This window comes from Monodelphis domestica, chromosome 3 (assembly GCF_027887165.1).
Source record: "Monodelphis domestica isolate mMonDom1 chromosome 3, mMonDom1.pri, whole genome shotgun sequence".
NCBI lineage: Eukaryota > Metazoa > Chordata > Mammalia > Didelphimorphia > Didelphidae > Monodelphis > Monodelphis domestica.
In genome coordinates, this window is record NC_077229.1 from 2,019,147 (window position 1) to 2,034,136 (window position 14,990).

General features: G+C 49.9%; 1 protein-coding gene across 4 annotated transcripts in view; it reads right to left on the reverse strand.

The window, feature by feature from the left end:
- Positions 1 to 14,466, reverse strand: part of LOC100015163 (zinc finger protein 345-like) — a 31,193-nt gene extending 16,727 nt beyond the window's left edge. Inside the window, exons 1-4 of one of the 4 annotated variants that reach the window (XM_056821218.1) lie at positions 8,930 to 14,466; positions 7,912 to 7,988; positions 7,265 to 7,391; positions 7,078 to 7,179 (exon numbers count right to left, since the gene is read on the reverse strand). In XM_056821218.1, coding sequence (XP_056677196.1) covers positions 7,078 to 7,179; positions 7,265 to 7,391; positions 7,912 to 7,932 — 250 coding nt within the window. In that variant the 5' untranslated portion in view covers positions 7,933 to 7,988; positions 8,930 to 14,466. Of the gene's footprint in view, positions 1 to 7,077; positions 7,180 to 7,264; positions 7,392 to 7,911; positions 7,989 to 8,555; positions 8,683 to 8,929 lie in introns of those variants that run through there. The other 3 variants (XM_016432833.2, XM_056821219.1, XM_056821220.1) reach the window with 3 other exon arrangements.
- Positions 14,467 to 14,990: the final 524 nt, after the last annotated feature.

Here is a 14,990-nt window from a genome sequence, read left to right on the forward strand (position 1 = left end):
TTGCCCTCCTTACAGGCCCAGCTGTTTTAGTTTGAGGGACTTAGCCAGGAACTCTTGGTGGAGAAGGGATAAGCCGCTTCTCTTGACCATCTGCTTGAGCCAGCATTCCTGACTGCTGTTGATCCTGCTTGATACTGCCTGCTCCTGCTCCTGCACCTCCTCATGATCTCCTTGGAGCCAATCTCCGGGCAGCTGGTAAAAACCAGGGTGTGTTTTCCTTAGGCAACAATTAGCCTCCTAACTCCCTGTCCACATGGCAGGGAAACAAATTGCTCCCTAGCTTTTTACCTCAGGAAGGGAAGGAGAAGGAAGGTTACTCTTCCAAACAGGAAGTAATATTACAAGCATGGCACACTCTATGAAAGGGCAGTACCTTGCCTATTTCAAACAGCTTCCAGTTTTAGGATGTTTTTTCTTTCTACCATTCCTGGGTGCACTGGTCCTCTTTCAATTATCTTACCTGAGATTCAGGAGAGAAATTCATCTCCCTACAACCCTTTGCCATTTGGGCCTGCCCAGTCTCTAAGATCATCCAATTTGGGATTTCTTCATACTATGCTCAGCAAGGAATGCTCTCTGCTATGGGAGGTCCCAGAGTTCTGACAAAAGGAATCTGAACAGATAAAGGAACTTTAAAGAGTCTGGAGGTGAAAATTTTAAGCCTTTTCAGACTCAATTATTTTATAAAGGTCTCTGCATTTTATTGTATTTTACTGTATTTATGGGTTTAAGATTTAATTTTGTTGTTTTAAGTTCATATATTAATCTGATCAACACTATTCTGTTACACTAAATCATTTTTATCTACTGTGTTTTAACCATTAGATGTATTACCTTTCCCTTATGACTACTGAACAAAATATTGTAAAAGTTCCCCCAAAAGCCTTTTCTTCCATTTTGGCTTTGTTAATTGTCACAGAGATGATGGATGGACTCCGTCAACCTGGTTAACAACCTTTGGAAAATTTAACGAGTGAAATATCTCAAATTGATTTTAAGGTGTCTTCAAACCTGAATTTTAGATGTTTTTTTAATAGCTCTGACTGATCATTTTGCCTGCCTCTGAGTTATTTGTAACAAGAGGTAAAGGGTCCATTTTAGTGGCTAAAGTGCAATTATATCCCCACCTCTGCATTTGTAAAATATGAATGGTTGGGACATACAACAGTCTCATACAGGAGGAGCTGAGAAGTTGTTCCCAGGGTGTGGTACCCCTGGATGGCTCCAAAGAGGGAACATCTCTCATTTGTAATTCTTCAGCTTACTCTACCCTTCCACCAGAATGATCTAGATTCTTCGTGACCTTTTTAGACTCAACATCAACAGTACAGAGGCTTGGTTTTTTTCTAGACTCCTCTGCCACATTTTTGTAATGGTGGCAGTAATAGAATTAAAAAAAAAAACTCAGCCAAGGTTGAAAAATTGCTACACCTGAAAAACGTGTAACAAGTATCTATTAGCTTCTAAGGCATTTTTGTTTTGTTTTGTTTTTGTCATACAGCAGACATGTGAATCCTAATGATAGTGGATTTGTTTGCTATTGTCATTAAGTGGGCTATTATAACTTTGGGGATTGATACTTCTTGAATATGCATTACTTATTCTATAATTATTGTTCTTTATAAAAAACTTACTTTTTGAAAATCATTCGCACTCACACAGTGGATCATGGCCAAGTTTGAAAAGGAAATGGATCTCATTTTTGGTGAGAAACTTTTGTATTCTACCTTTCCTTAGGTGACACACTGTGTCAATGATTGTAACCTACATATATTTTTTATTTTTAAAACTTTTTTATTATTGTTGCTTGCATGTGCAATATACTATTTGTTTTATTTTTTCTCTCCTTTTTGTACTTGAAGCACATCACCAGTTAAAGGTTTTAACTTTTTTGATTTTGCAGTAATAAAAATTTTAAATACATTTGCCCTGATGTCAATGCAGACCCAAAAAGCTTTAGACTATAAAAATGATGTCACTGATTGTTTAAAAAAAAATTATGGGACTTTGCTTAATGATTCTGTCTGATTCCAGGAGAAGGGAATACAAAAAGAGCCATTGCAGTGCCAAAGAAGCACAAAGCTACTTGCATAGTGCCAATCAAGCACAAGGTCAAAGAGACCAAACCAATAATACATGGATTGATGACATTCTGTGCAAAGAACACAAAGACTTGATCATGTGTGAGACTCGAGGTTGTGGCTGTTTAACATGTTAAATGCAGGACTTCATTGTAACACACACTCTATATCAAGTACATAACATCAATTATTCTGGCTCCATCCTGGCTCCCATTTGCTCCTACAATCTAGTCCCTTTTCTGTCTTTCATAGTGTGTCAAACTTTCTGTAGTCCTGGCTACTGATTGGGTAAATGCATAATTGCTTAAATAACTTTAACTGGGCCCTGACTCAAGGACCTGTTATAGATTTATTTTCCTTTACTTAAAATTTTTATACATAAAACTTTGATATTCTATACTTTGTTCAGTTGTTTTTTCTCTTTAATTTGGATTTTTTGGATGTTTTTTATTTCTCTTGCCAACTGATTCATATACCTCATAACTCAGCCATGCATCCCTAAGTGACCCCTGTGTTTTTCAACATCCTCTTCAGGGGGGAATGTATTATTATTCTAAAATACAAAGTTTAAATTCTTTTTGAGAGTAATTTTCGGATAAGAAACATGCTACCTCTCTGAATCCAGAAAATGAACTGTTTGGAGAAGGCACCACATGAAGATGCCTCCACAGACCACACATTGTAACTGAATATCCAGAGTTAACTTCGATGTGGTGATTTGAACTGTGTGTGGTTGAATGCATTTTCTTTGTATGTATACTCTTATGCTGAAGGGGACTGCTCCCTAACTGGCTTTCTGTCAATGCACCTAGCAATTATGGTTTTGTTCTCTTTTCCTTTTACCCACAAATTACTGTAATTTAAGAGTTGATTATGTTAAATGATCAAATTGGGGAGACTAGCCCCCAAAAATGATCATGGGGGGGATGTATTACTGGAAATTACCCTAAAAAAGAACTACATTTCCAGGGATCCCACTGACTTCCTGACCTTATGTACCTCCTATAGACAAGAGATAAATTTAGTGGGCATTCCAGGTCTCAGCCTCTTTGGCTTGATGTCACAAGTATGGTGGTGGTAAGTGTAGGGATTTTAAAGAGGCTGATTAGCCATGGGCACCTGGTTGGTTTTATTCTGTTACCTTTTTATTCCTTTACTTCTAATGATAATTAATAATTCTCTTAAAATATAAAAGTTTTATTATGTGAGGTTCATTTTAATTTTTAAAAAGGTCAGTCTGATATAGCTTCCACTAGGGAAGGCTGTCTCAGCTGGTAGATTCTTTATTCTTTATCAATAAATAATGGTTCCAAGAATTTAATTTTTTGAATGTCTAGACTCACTTTATGAAGTGCCCCACTTCACAACAAGTGAAAGAACACACTAAGAAATTGGGCATCTAACAACCTAAAAAAATCAATGCATTTTAAAAGCTCAATTAAATAGCAAAATAGAAATTCTGAAACTCAAAGAAGAGATGAACAAAACTGAAAACAAAAACAAACAAAAATGTTGGCTAAATAAAATTATTTGGTTCAACAATAAATTATTTACAAAAACATAAATTAACAGAATGAGAAAAAAGAGAATTTAAACAATTCACTCTCAGAAAAAGAACCTGAAAAGACACAAATAAACTTTCAAAAACCCCAGGTCTAGGGGGCAGCTGGGTAGCTCAGTTGATTTGAGAGCTAAGCCTAGAGACGGGAGGTCCTAGGTTCAAATCTGGCCTCAGACACTTCCCAGCTGTGTGACCCTGGGCAAGTCACTTGACCCCCATTGCCTAGCCCTTACCACTCTTCTACCTTGAAGGTAAGGGTTTAAAAAAAACAAACAAAAAACCCCAGGTCTAGATGGATTCACAAGCAAATTCTTATTTTAAAATTAACCTGATTTAATCTGTCTCTAAAATTGTATCAATGTTCATTAAGGATACTGTTTTTTGTTTTCTTTTTACTTCACTGGCTTATGTATCAAGAACCTCCAAGAAAGGCACATGCTGGAGTATCAAAAGGAGAGGCTAGGGTCATGCAACTTTTAAAGTTTGATAGCATTCAATTGTAAATCCATCTGGTCCTGGAGTTTCCCTTCCTACCTCCCCTTTAGAAGTTCACTTACAGTTTGTTTAATTGATTTTGCTTATTTGTATTAAGTAGACTGTTTCTTCTTTTGTTACGATGGGTCTTTATATTTTTGTAAATATTCATCTGTACCAGTTTTGACATAGCATTGGCAAGAGTTTTTGATAATTCTGTTGTTTAAATTTCTTCACTTGTTCTAAATTCTTTTTGTTAATTAGTATTTGGTTTATTGCTCACATATTTTAAGTCATATGTATTTTTATTTATACCTTCTTTCTCTATTTTGTTGATGAACGCATTTAGAGATATAAAATTTACTCTTGGGTTTGCTTTAGCTGTATTCCATGAATTTTGAAATGTTTTTCATTGCTATCATTTTCTGTGATGACGGTGTAATTTGTTCATTGGCTCACCTACCAGTTCTGTAGAATTATGCTAGTCTCCAGTTATTTTTAATTTTTAATTCTTTATTCAATGGCTCTTTATTGAATATAACATTGATTGCATTGTGTTCAGTAAATGGTATGTTTAGTGTTGCTGATTGTGGTGAGGCTTTTATGTAGTAAGTTTTTGTAAAGGTACCATGTATAGTAGAGAAGTATGCAGACTCCTTTCTCTTCCTGTTCAGTAATCATAAGAGCTATGGCCTTGGATTTTTCTTCTAAAGTATGTTGGGGATCCTTAATATCTTTCTTACTGTTTTGGGTCATGCATGTGGTTCTGCTTTCCAAGCCAGTTGTTTTCAATGTTATGCTTCTTATTCCCTTGTTATATTTTCTTCTTTCCTGCCAACCTTTTGGATTTGTTTTGATACTTCTTTGTGTCTTGAGTTATTATCTTCCCTCTGGCCCATTCCTGAAGGCTTCCTGCATGTGCTCCAGGGGCCATGCCTGCCTTCCTCCCAGCAGCTCCTGCTACATTTCTCCTTTTGCCCTGACCTCTTTTCCCCTGAGACTTTCCCTGCATTTTTTTGTGAGGTCAAGCTCCTTTTTTGTGAAGATTGGATTTAGCTATCTCCTGACTGATTGTAACAATGAAGATCTTAGCTCTTCCTTTATTGGGAAGATTGAATTGTAATCCACAATCTACTTTTAGATTTAAATCCCCAAAAGGTGGTAACTCTGCTTTTGAAGTAGATCTACCCATTTTAACTACAAAAAGGTGTTAAATAACTACAAAAGGTGAACCAAAAAAGGTGTTAATTAACCACAAAAGGTATAACTGTAGCATACCAGGCATGTTAGCATTTTAGAAGTATGGTTGATGTATTGATATTGTATCATATACATTCATTTACCACACACATGGTCAGATCACTTAATGATCATTGTATAGAAGGGGCAAGAGAATTCCTGAGCGACCACAGGGCCTAGTTCATACCTTATCAGATCACATTTCTTTACAAGGCGCATGTCAGGTTAATCTCCACTTCTTTGATCTTGTCATTGTCAATGTTAAAACCTATGCCATGTTCCGTATTCATTGATCACCTCCCAATCCACATTCCTAAAACCTCCAATAAATACTGGGGAACAAGCACGGATCTCTCTTACTTCCCTGGATCTTCTGATTCCTCTGTCCGATCTTTTTCGTCCTGATCTCTTTCCTCGCAGTGCTGTCTCCCCCATGCTTCCTATTATTCCTCTGGCACTCTTGTCCATAGGAGGCATTAAGGAGTTCTTACTCCCCACCTGTTTTCTTATTCCTCATATTTCCCATTAATTCTATGGCACACTTGTCCATGGGAAATATTCACGGAGATCACGCCACTCCCCAGGCGTTTTAACTTGTTGTCTCTGAGTCTTTATTATTCATCTATTTCCTTCAGTCTCCCTTCTCCTTCTCAGGTTTTCACACACAGGTAAATATTATATATGAACCGCAGGCCAGTTACTATACTAACCACAAAAAGGTGTGAGCACCCATATCATGCATTGATTAGGAGGTCTGTGACCCACCTGTGAATGAGTGGGCAGTCCTGGAGAGGAGCCAGATGTGAAATTTAGGGGAGGTGATACAAGAGGAAAAGATCTTTAAATAGAGGACCACAAGAGAGATTAAAAAAAGAAGGAACTCTGACTCAGAGTTGGACTGGAAGATCAGTCTGGAGTTTGGAGGGAAGAAGAGTCATTGGGAGGATAGACTGGAAGACAGACCTTCGGACTTGGCTCTGGAACTATACCCCAGGAGGAGCTCCTGCAGGAGACCTCAGACTGCTTTCCTTTTAGGTCTCGGTGGTAAGTGAAGGGCTAACTTAGCTTCCTTGTCTTTCTGGAGGTGTGAACCTCCGAGAATGGCCCATGGTCTTGAGACTCCTTTTCCCTGATTATGGCCTTAGGATGTCTACCTGGCTCTGAGGAAGCAGAGCTCTCTCCTTCTCTGCCCTTTTCTCACTTCCTTAAATCTCCCTCTATTATAAATAAACTACCATCAATTACATTTTACTTTAGTAATTCATTTTGGGACTCAGTATCCCTGGCGACCACCAATTTACGTTCGGGGGCTCAGCGACCAGGAGAAGCCACCAAGCTGGGGCATTGGGAGAGGCGGAAGGATCCAGAGCCCAGGAAGGCCAGGCAGGCGCCCGTGGGGGGGATCAGGGATGCCGGCTCCCAGCGTCCTGCCCCAGGTCCGCTCACTTGGCTTGGCCCCGGCCCAGGTCAGTGCTCTGACCGCAGCGTGCTGGGAGCCCCTCACGGACGGGCCCAGGCCGGGTGCCAACAGCTGACCCCGGCTGTTGGGAAGGTTAAGAATTTGGGTGGCTGTGATGGCGGCTGCGCAGGAGGAGCCGCGAGGGATGATGGGATGCGGAGCGGCCTAGCGCGGGAGGATTCTGGTCCCTGGTTTTGTGAGGAGGTAGCCTGAGGCTCCCCAGAGCCATCCCAGCCTGGCCCCGCCCCCTCAGGCACACTCACCCGCCTCAGGGCCTCCGCTGGCCAAGCCGTCCCCCTCCAGCAGCCAGGGCCCCGCCCCTCGCTCCAGCTGGCAGACCACTTCCGGACAGGAACCGGCAAGCCCTGCTCAGGGACACAGGCGGGGTCAGAGGGTGGCGGCCCCCCTCCCCTCCCCCAGCCCTCCCGCCAGGCGGCCTCCGGGCCTCACCCAGCCACGCCAGGCTCCGGTAGTTCTCCAGCATCACCTCCCGGTACAGCTCCCTCTGGGCCGGGCCCAGGCGCCCCCACTCGTCGGGGGAGAAGTCCACGGCCACGTCCCGGAACGTCACCGAGCCCTGGAAGACCGAAGACAACGGGCTCTCAGGGCAGGGGAAGGAGTGTGCCCGTGGGGGTGGCACTCAGTGGGCCCCGGCTGTCTACACGGGCCCTCCCGGCTCCCAAAGCCCCCCTAGAGCGAGAAGCTGTGGGAAGGTCTCTCCGGGAGGGGGCCCAGGCTGGGCTTCCTCAGCGGCAGGGGGCGGGTCAGGCCTGCGGACTCACGCGCCTGGGCTGGGCTCACCACGTGATCAGAGCCCTCTCACAGGCCCAGGGATTGAGGGGGCGGGCCTTGGGCCAGCAGGCGAGATGCCCCGCCCCCTTCCGGCAGGTCAGGCCAAGGCCCAGGTGGCAGGACTGGTGGGGGTGAGGCAGGAGGGGGATGGGCTCCAGGGGCCAGGTCAGGTGACCCACGCATGCCAGGAGGGCCCTGCCCTGCCCGGCTTCCTCTTCTCCGATGAAAGGGTTCGGGTGCTCCGGGACTGAGCGCCAGGGAAGGGGCTGCCTACTAGGGTCTTCGGGGAAGGGAAAGCCACTCACCTGGTGGGCCCCGGCGGCCATTCTGCCCTCGTGGTCCCGCGGCACGCTGGGGGGAGCGAATCCTCGGAGGGCCGGGCCTGGGGAGGGAACGAGCGGGCAGGACCCTCAGGACAGGCAGGTGGGGAGGGAAGGGGGGGCCGGAGGAGTGCCCCCCCCGCCTGTCTTTGGGGGGGAGAGCTCGGGAAGGACCCTGGTCTAAAACACTAGAGACGGGGCCGAGGGAATGCTGGGAGCTGAGATGGCGGGTGTTGGGGGCGGGCGGGCAGGCAGGGAGGAGGGGCCTCGGTTGGCTGGAGCTGGGCACCCCGGGGAGCACTGGGAAATAGAGCTGAGGATCCCAGTGGGGATGGAGGGAGGAGAGCAGGGGGCGGGGTCTGAGAGGAGCCAGCAGAGTTCCAGGGGGGAGAGAAACATTTGGGGTGATGAGGCACTTCCTGGTTGTGTGACGTTGGACAAGTCACCTACACTGTCCAGCCATGCCAGCTCCTCCCGGCTAAGACAGGGGGAGGGGAAGCCCGGAGCCTGGAAAGCAGGGGGAGCCTGTGGGTGGGTGGGCTGGAGGGGGTCACTGGCCTTGGCCGGTCGACGGGGGGCAGAGGAGGGCCTTCCTGAACTGGCCCCTTTCTTCCTATGCTGACTCCTACCCGACTCCAGCAGATTGGGGGGTCCCGGGGGGTCGAGGCAGCGTCTTCCACCCCCCTCAGTATCCCCCGCGCTTTGCCAGGAGGCGCTCGAAAAATTCCCGACAAATATGCGGTGGGCCTGGAATGCCGCACCAAGGGAAGCCAGGGGCCCAGGTGGGGGTGAGAGCACCCCAGGAATGGGCTGGGCAAAGGAGGCGGCGACCAATGGAAGCGCACGCTCGTCGAGGGGGCAGGGCTTGAGGGCGGGGATTGCGCACGCACGGTTCTCGCGGAGGAGGCCGAGACCTGACTCCCCAGCACCGCCCTGCCCTGCCCTGTCCCTAGAATCCCCGAAGTGAGGGCCCGGTCCTCCACGTCCGCCCGCTCCGACTCACCCCGAACTCGGCCCGAGGCCTAGGCCCCAGCGACAGCTGTGGAAAGGAGTGTAATGGAGGAAGCCGCGAGAACGCGCAGGACTGCGGGAGGCCGGACGCGCCGGAAGTGACGAAATCTAGCGTCGCTTAGCCTTCTGGGAAATGGAGTCCACTGCCTAGCCGGGTGGGCGGGGTCCTGGGGTGGGGCCCGCCTCAGGCCCCCTGTGGGGCTTCAGCTTTCGGCATACGCCCCTCCCCCCGGCGCTAGAGACCCCGGCCCCCTCCCCCAGGCGCCCCGGCTCCTCCCGGCCCTGGTTCGGGAAGCCCCTTCCCTTTCCTCGTCTCAGACCTCGGAGAACCCCCTCTCCCGGGATCGCGCTGGGCTGGAATCGTCGGCCCCATCCCGAGCCCCTTCTCGGACCGCAGGGACATCCCAGCCTCCGGGGCCCTCCCACACCGCCTAAACTGGCGGGTGCAGGCTTGGGCGCAGCCTCTTGTGGCTTCTCCACCAGCCTCCCCACTGAGGGAGGCGCTATTATCCAGGAAACAGAGGTAGGGCGCTGTGAGGCTGGATTCGAACTCAGGGCTAAGGGCAGTTTCTGGGCAGAGGCATTCCTCAGGCAAGGCTTATGGGAGAGAAGACGAAGGCTCTGACCCCTCCTGGGTATGGCACAGGGCCTCTTAGTCCATCCCCAGGGCCAACTGCAGGCAGCTTCCCCCACCCCCTCCTCCTTTGAGGCCGGCTCTGTCCATCTTCATCACCAGCCAAGGGGCCCCGAAGGCCTTCACTGACTCAGCCTTCAGGGAAATGGGCCGCCTCTTGGTCTTGCCATGAGCCAACCAAGCACTGTGGCCCTGTAGGCCGAGAAGCCTGGGATTCCTGGCAGCCCCAACCCATGTTCTCCGGGCCCTCCAGGCTTGGCTCTGGTGAATGGGTGCAGCACAGACTGTCCTGGGGCCACCCTTGTCTCTGTCACAAAGGACAATGGCTGGAGGCTTAGCAGCAGACCGGAGAAAGGAAGCGAACGGCCTCAGCCTTTCCAACTGTAGGCAAACCCCGATCCTGTGCTCTGAGCCCCAGCTAGCCAGATGCGTCCAGAGAGCTAAGCAGAGTGAGCTGGAGGCAGCTCGAGGCCCGTCAGGCCAATGGCTTCCCACAGTCCTGGGATATCAGGGCGCCAGGTATGGACTGATTCTGGGGGTCGGGACAACTTTTCCTTTACTCCACTCCCACCATGGCCTCCCCGTTGGGCCCTGCTGGCCTCTGATCCCTGTGCCAGCTGCTGTGGTTTGCCCCAACAGCCTCCCTGAAGGATGACGCCCCAGCTAGTACCAGGTGGGGGTTGACTCGGGGGAGAATTCCTGTGCATCCCTGCCCTGGCTAGGCTCCCGGCCGAGATCCCATCGAGTCTGCTGCTTTTTGAGTTTCCTTCGTCTTTGGGAACTCTAAGCCACGTCTTCCTTTTCCACTCGCGGAGTGGCTTAATAAGCGAAGGAGACCCGAGTTCTTTTCCTACAGAACCTCTTCAGTCAGTTTGAGGAAGCTCTTTTCATCGCTCTGTGAACCTCACCTCCTGTTTCCTTGGCTGAGGGGAGGTGTGCTCCTTCCCCACTTCTCTCCTGGCCCCATCTATTAGAGGCAGGGGAATATGCTGTTTCTTTACCCCAAGCTTCCTGCTGGTAACCAGCATTCTGCCCCAACCACAGAGGTGGAGGGCTAATGAGAGATTAGTGTGAGTAAAGGCCAAGAGCCCAGCTGCTGCAGAAATGGCAGTCTTCCTCCCTGGCGTCTCAGAGCACGCAGCCTCCTAAGCAGCAGAGGGGGAACCACGTGGCCTCAAGGGCTCATGATGGGCACCAAGGCCTTCAACCTTCTGAGTGTCGGAGAAGAGAATTCCCCAGAGAAAAGCCTGGCTACTCCCCTGGAGGAGATGGAGGAGCCGAGGAACAACTCTCCATCCTCCAGAGATGGGCCAGAAACTGTGGAAGCCAAGGTTCCACAGGGAAGAAAAGAAGAAGGACTTAAAGGAGCCAAGAGAAGATGACCTGCGTCTGCAGCCCCGGGCTGGGGAGGGAGGAGAAGGGCACATGGATATCAGGAAGTAAAACATTTGCTCCAAGCTTGCCGGAACTAGAAGCCCGAAGAAGAAAGGAGCTGCTGTCCTCCCAAGAGGGAAAGAAGTGGAAGGTCAGAAACTTTCCAGGAGAAATGGCTGAGGGTGGGCAGCGGCCTCGGAACCCCTGCTTTAAATAGGGAGGCTCCCACCCCTGAGCCTAGGAGAGTGGAGACACGAAGGGAAGCTGCTCAGATACGGAGGACCGGCCGGATTTATCCCAGGAGGCCCGTAGGGCTGCACAGGGAGCTCATCCACTGACTGGGATGCAATCAGGAAGGATTACGGGTTCGGCATCTTTCAGTCAGGCCAGTCTTTGGCTATTCTTTGTCAATCAGTGCCTGGTGCAGGGCAGGCACCCAGTGCTTCTGGACTGCCCAGCCTACTGAGTGCCCCCCAAAGTTACATTTACCCACGTGTGAGCCAAGTCCCCATGCTGAGTTTGTGCAACAATCTGGGATGATGGGCAGCCACTGAGGGAAGAGATAGATTTTGCTCTGTAAAGCCCTAGCAGGCAGAACAGGAGCAATCCTGCCTCACAAAAGAGACTGAGGCTCTGAGGGAGGGAGGCCCATGGCCTGGCCCCAGGGACCTCCCCGGGTATTAAAGAGCCTGAGACTCCCTGAGGCCAGCTCGCCTTCCTCTCCCTCTGCCCTAAGGCCCTGGGCACCTCTGAGCTGGCACAGGAGGCTCTGGAAGGACCAAACCACAGGCCCTCCCAGGCCTGATGCCCTCTCCCTTCTGTGGGCCTGTGTGGGACTTAAGGCTGGCACCGAGGTTGCTTGGGAACTAGAACAATACCAAGATGTTATTCCGGGTCACCTATGGCCCTGGACAGGAAGGAGACAAAGGAGGGTTGCAGGAGGGTCTTTTGAGGGTACCCTTGGCTCCAATACTTACTCTCAGTGGGATCCTAAGCAAGTCTCCTCCCCTCCCAGACCCTCAGCTTCTCACCTATAGCTAAGAGAGGGGAACTGGAGAATGCTGGCCCTACTGTGAGACCTTGGGAAAGTCACCTGCCCTCTCTGGGCCTTAGTCATCTCAACTGTAAAATGGACATGATCTGGGTGAGGGGAGGGCAGTGGCCAGGCTGGGCTTTGTGGGACTCAGAATGGAACTGGATGGTGCTACCCTTCGGTTTCCCCGTAACGTGGGGCAGGCCACAGACCTGATGCCCTGACACATGAAGGCAGAAGCACCGGGAGAGGCATTCTCTGAGGGCTGCTTGGCCAGGACTTCCCAGGGGTAGGGCCAGCCTCCTCTCCTAGCAAGGAGGGGACAGGCCAGAGGCCCTCCCAGCTCTCCCTCGGTGACTCTAGGACAGCCCCAGGCTGGGGACCAGAGCAGGCACCCTTTACTGTCCTGGCAGAGTGTATGAAACAGGATCCCAAAGGAACCTGCTGATTTGGGACTCAGTTCTGTTTTTTCAGCTAAACCAGGTCCATGTAAAGCCCCCCCCTCTTCCCCTCCCCCCCATGGAATGAAGGATTTGGAAAAGCACGAATGTCAGTCAACAAACATTTATTCCCTGGCTGCGATGTGCTGGGGCGACAAGGCCGGGGACAGTCCCTGCCCTCTGAGAGCCCCCAGGCCCGCTGGGGGGAAAGCAGCCTTGGGGAGGGCAGGACAGGCTCCTGGGGAGGGAAATTTGTGCTGAGGCTGGGAGGAGGCCGCGGGGAGACAAGGAGAGGAGGGAAGGGAAGAAGCATTTCCTGAGCACCTACTATGGGTCAAGCAGTGTTCTAGGCACTTTACCAATATCTCATTTGATAAACCATGTGAAAGTGTAGTGAGAGAATAGACGATGCCCCAGGCCAGAGAAGGACCCTCCTGGACCCTCCCAAAGGGGGGCTGAAATCTGGATGAGGACACCACAGAGAGGAGGGAGGAGCATCAGGGGGAACCTGGAAGGAGAGGAGAGATGATCCAGGAGCAGAAGGCAGTCCTGGCCGATTAGGACTGGGCAGGAAGAGGCCCAGGACGCGGCAGTTAAGATGGGCCATTGGCCAGGCTGGGGAGTGGTTTCAGTTGAATAAAATTGGGTGCCATATTGGAGAAGGACAAGTTAGAACTGAGTGAGAGAAAAGGCCCGAGACGCAGCACGTGTAGCGTGCCTTCCTAGGAGTTAGCTCTGAATGAGGAGAAATGCCAAAGAACGGAGTGGGCAATGTCAGGCTTTAGCCAAGCACTTTTTAGATGGAAGCGGCTTCGGCCCATTTGTGGGTAACAGTGGAGGGGAGATGAAGAGGACACTCGATGGAATGGGATCTCGGGCACGAGTAGGGAGGCAGGCATTGTCCAGAAGGGTTTACTTTTTCCGCAGAGATGGGAGAGGAGAGCACTGGGGTTGGATTCAAGAGCTTTGGGAAAGGTGGCATCTGGAAGAATAAGGAACTCAGACCAAATGGGCTCAATTTCCTCAGAAAAGGCTTAGGGGCTAAGAGAGGAACCAATTAGGCACCAACTCGGTGCCAGGCGTTGTGCTAAATGTTTACAAATATTGTCACATTTGATCCCCACAACAAGGGAACTCTTCTTATCCCCAGTTTAGAGTTGAAGAAACCAAGACAGAGGTTAAATGACTTGCCTGAGGTCACATGGCCTGAGGTTCAATTTGAACTAAGGTCTTCTTGACTCCAGGCTCTGGACTCTGTGATTTGGGACTCCATCCCGGTTTCTAGAGACTTTCGTCTTTCTAAATAAACATCCTGGTGCAAGCAACAACATGGAAATAGGTTCTGATCAAGGACACAAGTAGTTAGTAGTAGTTTCTCGGTAACCGAGGATGACGATTGTCTTTGTGTGTTTTTGTGCACAAAGACACTTGTGCGTGAAGGAGATTTAAGTGGAAAAGTCGGTACACAGAGACAGTCCCACTCTCTCGGTGTTGGAAGCCTGGGTCCAGTGGCACGAAAAGTCGTTACACCTGGAGACTTCCTCAGCTGCATTGGATGGCCGTGTTGTCTTTTGTGCTCCAACACGCCCTGAGCACTCCACAGTGCTTTGCTGCGTCGCCCTCTCAGCCGTTGAACCTTCTTGTTGGTTTCTTCCATCTGTTCAGCCGAAGCAGTCTTCACATGCTGGGTGAGCAAAGCCCTGGTTCACCAGGGGTCAATGACCCAATGGCTACCCTCACAAGGTTTAGCCGGCCTGTCGAAGCCGTTGCCCGGGGTGTGGCCGCTGCCGCATGCTAGCAGCTACTGGGAGCCACAAGGGAGAGCTGGGTGTCAGGTGAGGGTCAGAGGCTGGAGAGCTGCCCTAGGAGGGCACGACAAGCCCTCCATACCAGAGATAGTACCCCTCCCTGAGCACCCCATACACCCCTGGACACAAGTAATACCCAGTGAAATTGGGCGTTGGCTGTGGGAAAGGTGGGTGGAGGAGAGGGAGGGGAAAAAAGTGAGTTTTGTAACCCCACCAAAACAAACAAATAAAAGAATCTAGAGACTTTCCTCTTTGGCGACTTTGGTCCCCAGCACTAAGCACACACAGTTCCTGGTACATAGTAAGTGTCTTATCCTCAGTGTCTTTTGTATGCCACCAGCCTTGACTAATTTGTAGGAAAGGGCCCTCATGAAACAAGCACAGTCAGAACAGTGATTATAGAGTTGCATTTCACACCAGGGCACTCTGGGAAGAGGGGTTCAAGATTAGAGGCAGCACGTGTGGCCAAAGGGTATATTCACATATTCTGACTGCTGGCAGTCCTCTTGTGTCACTAAAAATGAATGGAGGAGGCCCCAGACACTTCCTGGCTGAGTGACCCTGGGCAAGTCACTTAATCCCCATTGGTCGGCCCTTATGGCTTTTCTGCCAAAACAAACCATACTGAATGAGGCTCCAGGGCCAGGAGGAGAGCTTGGGAAGAAAAGTCAGAAAAGATGGGATTATAACAAACTCATCAATACAGCGTAAAGACACAACATGGGGATGAAGGAAGAAAGTGATGCTGGGTAATGTAGCTCAAA